Source organism: Paralichthys olivaceus, chromosome 11, assembly GCF_024713975.1.
Source record: "Paralichthys olivaceus isolate ysfri-2021 chromosome 11, ASM2471397v2, whole genome shotgun sequence".
In the NCBI taxonomy this organism is placed as follows: Eukaryota; Metazoa; Chordata; class Actinopteri; order Pleuronectiformes; family Paralichthyidae; genus Paralichthys; species Paralichthys olivaceus.
Genome location: NC_091103.1, coordinates 3,630,549 through 3,641,235, shown reverse-complemented (window position 1 = coordinate 3,641,235; position 10,687 = coordinate 3,630,549). Strand labels below are relative to the sequence as shown.

General features: G+C 39.0%; 1 protein-coding gene and 1 long non-coding RNA gene across 2 annotated transcripts; both read left to right on the top strand.

Annotated features, from left to right (window-relative positions):
• The first annotated feature begins 498 nt into the window (after positions 1-498).
• On the top strand, positions 499-2,276 carry LOC138412058 (uncharacterized). Its single transcript, XR_011244581.1, has 2 exons — positions 499-761; positions 1,840-2,276. It is a non-coding gene; the product is annotated as an uncharacterized lncRNA (long non-coding RNA).
• Positions 2,277-4,661: 2,385 nt separating this feature from the next.
• Positions 4,662-10,454, top strand: LOC109639361 (carotenoid-cleaving dioxygenase, mitochondrial). Its single transcript, XM_020102769.2, has 12 exons — positions 4,662-4,810; positions 4,912-5,110; positions 5,228-5,439; positions 5,632-5,747; positions 5,834-5,936; positions 6,024-6,152; positions 6,842-7,002; positions 7,103-7,270; positions 7,401-7,535; positions 8,495-8,677; positions 8,892-9,002; positions 9,382-10,454. The coding sequence occupies exons 1-12, from the start codon at positions 4,774-4,776 to the stop codon at positions 9,496-9,498; spliced, it is 1,671 nt and encodes a 556-aa protein (XP_019958328.1). The 5' UTR covers positions 4,662-4,773; the 3' UTR covers positions 9,499-10,454.
• The last annotated feature ends 233 nt before the right edge of the window (positions 10,455-10,687 follow it).

The following is a 10,687-nucleotide window of genomic DNA, read 5'->3' as shown; positions in this document are numbered from 1 at the left end:
TAATTCCACAACTCCACTCCATAAAAACTTTACTGAGCCAATGCAAGATGGTGGCACCTGTATCTCAGAAAGCTTGGCTTCGTTTTTGTACAGTGTCTACACTTTACAGCAGTGTGGAGCATCCACAGGACACTGCTGCTCCAGAGACCTACACATGAATCAAATATATTATCATATAATATCTTTTTTTTTTAGATAAGATATGAAAATTCACTTGTTACAGCTGCAGATGGTCAAAACTATAAAAACGTATGTATAGGCAGGTTTAGCATACAATATAATGAATATAAAAATAGCATGTATACATAGATATCATTTCATATTAAGCGATATTCATATAGAATATCAAGTGTATGTGTGTATATATGTAATAAAAAGGTTTCCTGCTTAAAGGAGGGTGTTTTGCAGGGCTGTTGCATCAGACTGTATTTTACAGCATTGCTCTTGATAAACTGTCAACAGAGTGAATATGTCCGGCAACTTTTTATGGGGTCAGATTTCAGGTAACATGATCAAAGCCAGAACAAAGGCATTGGTATTGACCTTCTTATGCCTGACCACAACGATTAACACACTTTTTAAACAAGAAGGTAAATCAACAATCTTTTCTCTCACCGGACCACGAGCGCCCGAGTATGTTCTTTTAAAACATTGGGACGTTTCATCGAGCCACTGTACCCTAGTGGTGAACGGAGGCCTGCAGCACTGGAGGACCTAAACTTCATGGTGGTCACAAGGTGTTGCTCAACATCTACAGCCAGGTTTGTTTGTTGTGTATTCCCTTGAGAATTTCCAATCATGGGTTCCAACGTTGTGGCCCAGTGAACCAAATTTCCCTGTGAACAGACGTTTGTGAAGCACTTTGCCTCCAGTGTTTTCTACCATAGAGCTGCTATGTCGGGTTTTCCATTGCACTGCAACAAGAGTGGCCTTTCCCTCTATTTTCCACTTCACTTGTCTGACAACAAAATAGCCGTGAGGATTAATCAATCGTCCATGACGCGCAGCACTATGCCTTTCCAAAAGCACTTTCAGCTGATGATAACACTGATAGTGGAATTTCCAACTTCTTCTATTTTAAAAGAATTGCTTAACAAAAGTTCAACACGTGAGTTGAGTCTCATATCTGTCTGGGCAGCAAATATGAAGCTGCAACCAGGAGGGGATTAGTTGAACGCTGAGAAACCATAGTCCAGACTGAATATTTGTACAGTTACAACTTTGTTTTGTTTTTGTTTAGCTTTAATTTAACACTTTAATCCACCAATCAAATGTTATTTGTTGGTTTCGTCGCCGGATAACGCAGGGTTAAATGCAATTGGAATTATTTCCTTAAATTAAGCTACAGCACTATCAGGTAGACATCTAGAAAAGGAGTTTGAACTTTGGAGGGAGATAGCTGTTAAGTCTAACCTCTTCCTGACCACAGGTACTGTATTTACACAATGCTCAGACAGTACACTGCTTTCCATTTTCTCACGCGACACTGGAAAATAAAAATGTTTTCAATGTGATTCATTCATTGATTGTTGCTGTTGCATCAGCTTCCTGTTTTACTGGATATTTCCAGCAGCTGTTTTTCTTCAGCTCTAGACAAACAACTGATAATGTCCCACATGTATCATAGCAGAGAGTTAAATCATTGTAAATAAATTGTTAATATCACAAATACTTGCTGGTTAAGCTGTGAAAAGTTTAAACTCAACTACTGTCTTTTTCATTCTTTGCAGAGATGGCCAACAAAAAACAAAAAAAGTCAGTGCTTGACTGTACTTAACATGCTAGAAACAAATGTACATTAATACTAAAAGAATGTTGCACACATTATCTGTGTTTCAGCTCAATGACCAGGACTGACCTGCCTCAGCCTCAACACTGGAAATTCTGCAAATGACCTAATTGTGTCCAATCCATATTCGGTGGTGTGGTTTCTCCAGGGCATCAGCTGTTTTTGTGGGAATTCCCTAGATGCGCCAAATTAAATAAATGTATTTTTTATTTTCAAGTTGGGAAGTTACACTGACGTTTTTTATTCTGACATTACAGTTTGCTGAGGTTTTACCTGAACCACATATACAACTGTTTCTCACAATGCATAAAGCTTAATAATAATAGTAATAATAATAATGAAAATAATAATAATAATATACCTATGACCAATTTATTAGCTAATTAATTAATGGAGAAAGGAAACTGATGCAATGCTATGTATTGACCATGTACTGAATGTGAATATGAGCGATATAAATAAAATTTGATTGATTGAAAGTTAGAAAGTGAACTTTCAGTTTGTAAACTTGAGACGACATAAACAAACTGGTGCATGTAGGAGATAGCTTGATATTTTGGGGAAAATGATTAATTGCTAAGTTGCAGAGATTAAGATGAGATGATTGGAATGAGAACTATGCTAAGCTAAATTCTCCTATTAGCTCAGAATAAAGACTGACAACAAACATTTTGTGATTTTACAGTTGGCTACTTTTGGAAAGGAAAAAACAAATATACACCTTGAATCTTATTCTTAGTTTTCTATAGATTAAACAAAAACAAACCTGGATTCTTAGTTTGTAAAATGCTGGCAGGTGGATTTCACTAGCTTTGGACAAAGTTTGACTTAGGGCAGATATAAACTCGCTAATGACTTTGCAGTTTTGTGCACATGCTGGTTCCCTTGTGTATCTTGCGTTTATTTGAAGTATTGGTTGTACACCAAGAATGAACACCGTGCAAACTTGCGATGCGACAGACACAAAGAACAGTAGAGGGGATGGAAGGGCAGTGTGGTGGTGGGTCTGCAATAGTTTGCATCTGTACAATGTGTTATTGCCACTGCTCAGTAACAAACATGCAACTCAAAATAGCTGGGAACAGTTCTATTTTGTGGAAAATAAACAGGCCTATTCTGTCTGTACACAGTGTAAAATGTGCAGTAGGTCCTTTCATGAAAAACAAGAAGTGACACTATAAGCTACATCGCCTCGAGCAGTGTAACCATAATGTTCCAGCCCAGTTAAACATCAACGTTCAAATAGAAAGCAACTGAAAACAAAGTCGCAGAAATGGTTAAGCAAATTCGCGACTCATATGCAAACATCTCTCCTCCTACAAATTCTGACAAAAAGTGTGTTCACCCTTTTTTCCATAGTGGGTGACTTGTCAAAGTGGCTCTGACACACCTTTCATCTGGTTTCAAACACCAGCAAGTTTGAATATCAACAAGCAACACAGCTCTGGCCTGTGAAAAAAGGAACTCATTTGTTGGAGGTTAATGCAGGTTTGTTAAATCAGCCCAGCACCAGGCTAACACAGGGTGGCTCTTCTGTCAGTGTGGCAGAGTTGAGCTGAGGAGACTATGAAATAGTTCCTCAAAACTACTGCCCTTTATTTCACCCACACTACACATAATGTGCATTGGTGTTGATATAGATAAGACAAAGCGACAAGAGCTGATAAAAGAGAATGAACTGTGCTTCCAGTCTGGAAGATGTTCTGTCCTATCAAGTAATGAAACTGTTGAACATGAACTGGCCTGTTGCCACTAAAACGAGTCAAAGATATGTGCATATTAAATATTTCACACCTACTTTATTTATCTATAAAACAATTGAATTAAATCAGCACGTTAAAAACAATTTGACCAAAGTGCTGCATATGTTTCCTTTAAAGGCAACAAAAGCAATGCAAGTGAGATATATGATAATAATACGAAAACTAGAAGATTTTCCAAACTCTTGAATCGAATAATTAGTCTTGGTGAAATCCAGAAAAATGGCGACAAATGCTCCATTTTACAGCATTAAAGAAAGTGAAACATCTTGGCTCTGCCCTATTAGATAACTGGTTCTTCCTTTGGCCCCCTTTCACTTTCCAAGTGTGTGTGTGTGTGTGTGTGATTTAAGTAATTAATTTTCTTCCCAAACACTCGTCTTGCATTCATATGACTTGATGAGAAAACACAAACAAAACAAAAAACACAAAACAGTCAGTGAGCCTCTTAAACAGACAAATTAACAGTATTTCAAATATGTATATGACATCGAACATACATTTCTTCGCAGTGTTTTAATTTAGATTTCCCTTGTGCATTGTGCTGCTAAAGGACCATGAAAATATCAAGATATGTGCAAAAATGTAAACAAAAAAATACTTTTAATGATTCAATAGTGCACCCCTTTGTGTCTGATATAGAGTACACGTACATGAACTTTGAATTTTAATTCATGTACTGTGTCTGTATCACATCATCCATGTCTGCTTTATGTGAATGTACCGTGAATTATATTGTTTGACACACAGCTACTGGGAATATTGCTGATGCTTAAAATAAACTTAAAAGGAGAAAAAAGTACTGAATGTTTTAAATTATTCCAGAAATAGAAAATGCAATAAGAAAAACAGGCAGATGGTGTGTTTTCCTCCCTCCCAGCTACTTTTCTGGTTTATCCCATCTCCACACATCTGCCTGCATTAACGATGAGGAAAAAAGAACTACTTGAAATGAACTATGAATACTGCCACAGTGGTTTTTCTACTTCACGGTTAATGAAGTGATTATCTCTCAATGAGTACACTTGTATTATCTTGTGATGACAATGTACTATTTTTTAAACACTTACATAAGCATGAAATCACAGCATGCTTTATCTGACTGTTTCCAGGGGGTGTGACAGCAAGAAGGACGATATAAAGCAAAGTGCTAGTCTTGGAGAAACAGCAGCACTATACAGGACACCCACCACCGCTACATACCCAAGAGACAAAGCTACAGCCATGACCTCTATCAAACATCAACAGACCAACCGCCCAGGTAAAGATTTGATTGTACCAGCAGCTTTTACATTTGAATTTCATTCGCGTTTTGCTGTACATGAGGACAATGTGACTATGGTTTGCACTTTTCTTCTCTAGCACTCAAGAAGACAAAGTCTCTGCAGAAAATCAACCACTTCACAGACGTGCAGGGGCTGCCGTGCATTGAGAAGATTGTGACCTCGGTCGAGGAAACCCCTGATCCCATCAACACCGATGTCATAGGCAAAATCCCAGAATGGATCAGCGGGAACTTCCTGAGAAATGGGCCAGGGAAGTTTGAGATCGGAAACCATAGGCGAGTCAGATGTGTCCGTTCTGGGGATGTGAGAATGGAATTTGTGTTTTGAGAGGTTTGGGGAAAATAAATATAATGGTCTTGACTCATTTCTCCTGTTCCCTCCACTGTCATCAGGTTCAACCACTGGTTTGACGGTATGGCTCTCCTGCACCAGTTCAAAATATCTAACGGTCAGGTGACTTACAAAAGCCGCTTCCTGTCCAGTGACAGTTACCAAACCAACATGGAGTACAACCGCGTCACTGTGAGTGAGTTTGGGACGATTACAATGCCGGACCCCTGTAAAAACTTCTTCCAACGCTTCCTGTCAAGATTTGAGTTACCAAGTGAGTTTGTTATTTAGAAGCAGGAACACAATTATTCTGATGCAGTTAGATGTAATAAGAGTGCGACTGTGAAGAGGGTTTACTCCCACATACATACATACAAACATGTGAAATATGTGGACGATTGTACAGTGAGTTATTGTTGAGGTTGTGCTGTGTTATTAACTTTGACATCTTGCTCCTCTTCTCCAGAGACCACAGATAATGCAAATGTGAGCTTTGTGACCTACAAAGGTGATTATTATGTCAGCACGGAAACCGATACCATGCACCGGGTGGATCCTGAGACACTGCAGACAACCAAAAAGGTGACTGAGAATTTACAGCACCACTTACAGACTACTGTCATCATTACATGATATAAGTATCTGAACTATCTCAACATGTATGTTAGGTGAACTGGAACAATTTCGTTGCTGTGAATGGAGCCACCGCACACCCTCACACTGAGCCTGATGGAACAACATACAACATGGGGAATTCCTACTCCATAAAAGGTATTTTAGGAAACATCACTCAGTGTCATTGGAACCTGTGCAGTGAGAGACGGGGGGAGACACTTCATTAATTATCTGTGTTGACAGGAGCACACTACAACATCATCCGGGTGCCTCCAACTAAGGGAGCAGAAGATGAAACCTTGGAGGGAGCCACAGTGTTGTGCTCTATTCCCTCAGTGGAAAAGAGTAAACCCTCTTACTACCACAGCTTCGGTGAGTAAGAGGTCTCGTCAGATGTACAGGCAGAGTTCAAGCACGAGGACTCCGCTTGAACTCTGACTGTACATTCATTTAAAGGAGCAAGAGTTACTATTTATGTGTATTCTACAAAGGGGACCGCAAAGTTTTACTTAACTTTATCAGGCTGGCCAGATGTGACCAATCCTGATGAAATAGTTTCTTCATTAATTTAATTCGGAGTTTCAGATATCCAACATTCAGTCACTGGTTTCCAGCTCAGATTCTAATGTCACAGCAATCCCTGGCTAACTTAACTTAGAGTGATATTTGTCTGCAACTAGCCATCGGTTTCATTATTGATGAATGTGCAGATGCTTTTTCTTCAGTTTACTATGATGTATGAATAAGAAAAGAGGCCAATTATCCCATTTGATAGACCGGACACTGAGAAACTGGCATTTTAGAATAATTTTGGGGGTGATAAAAGACTAATGATTGCTTAACTTTAAAAAATAATTGTTGATTACTCGATCTACTAATCAATTGCTTAAGGTCTAAAATGATCCCGGTGAGTTCTGTGCAGTTCAATATAAATGAGAGAGAGAGAGAGTCCTGCTATCAGGGAATGGTATTTTACTCAATGTGGGTTGGTCTGTCGATTCTGATAAATGCGTTCAGGATTTTGAGTATAGACTAATATGAATATTTTCAATCCATCCCAGCGATGACTGAGAACTACGTGGTGTTCATTGAGCAGCCCATCAAGATGAACCTGGTAACGATTGTAACAGGCAAGCTGAGAGGAAAGAGCATCAGTGATGGCTTTTACTGGGACCCATCTCTCAACACAATATTCCACCTGATCGACAAGCAGACAGGGAAGGTAAGTCCCCAACTCACTCCTCTAGAACGCAGTCTATTGTAATGTATATCAACCAAAAGTGGGTTGCTTTCATTCGTCTCTCTTCACTACTGTGTCCCAGGTCAGCGCCGTCAAGTATCTTGCCAAGCCGTTGTCAACCTTCCACCAGATCAACGCATACGAGGAGGACGGCTTCTTGATCATCGATATGTGTGTTTCAGATGATGGACAGGCAATCAGTAACTACAACATCCAGAATCTGCGAAAGTCTGGAGAAGCTCTTGATGAGGTAAAATGCCACTAGTCGACAAGCTGCACCTTCAATGCTTCCGTGACTTTTCCCGTGCAAGGTGTTGTGTTCGCGGTTAGGTTTTGGTCTGTCCCTTGGTTTGCTGAAGAGAATCTTATCTCCTCACCAGGTGTACAACACCTTATGTAGAGCGTTCCCACGGCGTTTCGTGCTGCCTCTCAATGTGAACCATGATACACCCTATCACCAGAACTTGAACCGGCCCAACACCACAGCCACTTCTATAAGAACTGCCAAGAAACAGGTAGGCCACAGAATCTACATTTATCAACACACAGGCAACTGTTAAAGTCATTTCTATGTCAAGTGGATCTTTGATAGATGTGAAGTAAAAAAAAGGAGATGCCAATACCTTCTGATAACACAAGAGAACATTCAGTATCTTAAGATGTTTGGTTGATAAAATGGTATCACTTACACAAAGGATACGCAAACATACAGGTTTACGCCCTAATGGCCTTGAACATATAGTATGCGGCATAATGCTTTCCACAGTATTTGACACCAATTGAATACATTGTCAGCTTTTTATGAATGCAGCAAATGCTTTGTGATTTCAATTTCTGTTTGCTATTTTGCACAATATTATGGCATAATATTTATTTTGGTGATATGTATTAATATATTGTATATTCATTTAATATTTATAGAAAACATCGAACAACATGCGAACTAGATTTTGTGAAACGTCCATAATTTACAAACACATTTGTTATTTTATTTCAATTATTTCCTTTTTAAAGTTTGATTTACAGTAATTAAACCAATTACAAGTTAGAATCCCGTATCAAAGCTTTTGATTTCATGAAAATCAAAGCCATGTTTCGATAGGCCTACTGTTAACGTTACATTCGGTAATTATCTCTCCAGTATGGGAAATTATTATAAATTATTTGATTGCTAGTGACAGAGATAGCACCACATTCAGTTTGCCTTTCTGCACATTAGGGATTCACATAAAACTACATATAATCCAATATGATGTTGTCATATCAGCTTCAGTTACTGTTCGCTCCCTTACTAGTGTTTTTATAGTGAAGCATTCAAAAGAAACACAAGCCTCTTTGTTGCAGTAACAACTGCTTTATCTGCTCAACACACCTTTTTCTTTTTAATTACACCTTTCTAGCTCAGTGCCCTCATACTGTGACTGCCAGCCTTCCGCAGGTCTCATTACCCACACTGCTGTTTTTCTTGGTGCAGGTGTTCTGTACCCATGAGGACCTTCACGGGGACGAACTTCACCAATATGGTGGTCTGGAGTTCCCACAGATCAACTACAGCAAGTACAACACTCACCCCTACCGCTACTTTTATGGCTGCGGCTTCAGACACCTTGTAGGAGACTCACTAATCAAGATGGACCTCCATGGAAAACACATGAAGGTGAGTCCCTCAGATGTCACCAACTGTAACAGACTGGCTGTGATGTACTCTTACCTGTGATCTATATGATCCAGTTAGAGTTATACTGTAGTATGTCAGCAAATAGAATATACTAAAATAAAAGGGAAAGAAATGATCGATAAGATTAATAGATTCAAGACTGTACAAGAAAACAGCCAAACTGAAAGACTAATGAGTCATGACTTTCTGAAAGGTGTGGGAACAACCTGGTCTTTATCCATCTGAGCCAATCTTCGTACCCACCCCTGACGCCACGGAGGAAGATGACGGTGTCGTCTTGTCTGTTGTCGTCACCCCGAACAAGGTCAGTCAGGTTGAGTGAAAGATTTCTGACAAAGGGATCATTTCTTTGGACCTCAAACAATGGAAATCCACAGTCACAATGCCTTCAACTGCTCTCATGAAATAATTCATGGCTTTATAAAGGGGTCTAGACTAAGGTCTAATGTTTCCTTTTACAATCATACAATCACAGTCGGTCTTCAAAACATCAGCATTGAGGTGGGAGGAACTTGTTAGATAGGGGTATACAACAGCCGAATCATGGAGTGTGTACTGTATCTATGCTTAAAAGAAGTGTAGCTCTAGATTTACAGAAGCGCCAACTGGTACTTAAATAAATCAAGTAGAAAAATAATTTTAAATGCGCGCAGCTTAACTTATCTTTTGCCTTTGTCTTGTAGGAAAAAAGCACATTCCTCCTGGTTTTGGATGCCAGGACGTTTGAGGAGCTGGGCCGAGCTGTGGTGCCTGTCAACATTCCCTATGGTTTCCATGGAGCATTCAATGCCACAGCATAGACGCGTGAGGAGGAAATACATGATAAATACTCTTGATGGCAGATTGTATACAATGTAAATATTGTCCTTTGATGCTTCGTTTATATCTTTGTACATGCAAATTTAGAGATCTCTACACAAGTATGGATGCTGCTTCTTTGTTGTTATCGATAAATGAAAAGCTATAACTGCAATTATACGAAGCTGTTCTGTTGATTTTGCATTATGTCACATTCCGTTCACATTTACCATTTTGGCGACTTCCAAAAGAGGCACAACAGTAACACACCTTACAGCAAGCACTGACTTCAAAGTCGGTTCATTAAGACAAAGTGTAGGAGATCAAGAAAAGAAGTGCAGTAAAAATGTACAGTATGTGCTGATAAGACGTTAAGAGTATCAAGAGATTGATAAGCTGAGCTCTGATTGGGAACACAAGAACAATCTGGGCTGAAGTTTTATTGCAGACAAGCAGTGCTGCTCTAACAACAACTGTCTGAAACCTGCAGTGATAATGTATGATTAATGTTTACAACAGTAAGAGTACACAGGAATATCACTAACACTTATGTTAACTGCAGCCTTCACATTGCCCATGGGCCCTAGGCCATAGGTCTTAAACTTTAGGATGTCGTGCTTATCTATGCATTTATTATTTCTAAATAATTAATACATTCAAAATGTTATGTATTTAAAATGAAAATGTATACTGAAAGTATTGAAAACTTTATTACTTTGATACTTGGAATATTTCTTAATATTTCAATCAGGCACATATACAATTAAGGAGAATTGCTGTTTTTCTGTATTTCTGCCAGTCTATACATGCTAGTCTATAAATGCTCAGACTCTTGTCATTCCATCTTGTAAGCAGTAAGGCCGATGTGTCGGAGTAATGAGTGAGTCATGAATGGACACAACTAACGTTTCCTAACACACGACTGTTAAAATCCTCTGAATAAAAATCTCCACTTTAACATCTTGTGTGCATTTTTCTCATGCTTGGAGCCACTCTTTACTTCTTGAGGGTAGACACTGATATTTAATCAAAGTTTTTTCGAATCAAGCACTAACTCTACAATGAGTTATTTCGATTTATGAGGCTGAGGCAATAAGGTCTATGGCACACTTGCACCCTCTGCTGGCCACCCATTGCACATGAATACAGTGTACGGAATTGGACAGCGCTCATGTGAAAAGAGACCTCTGC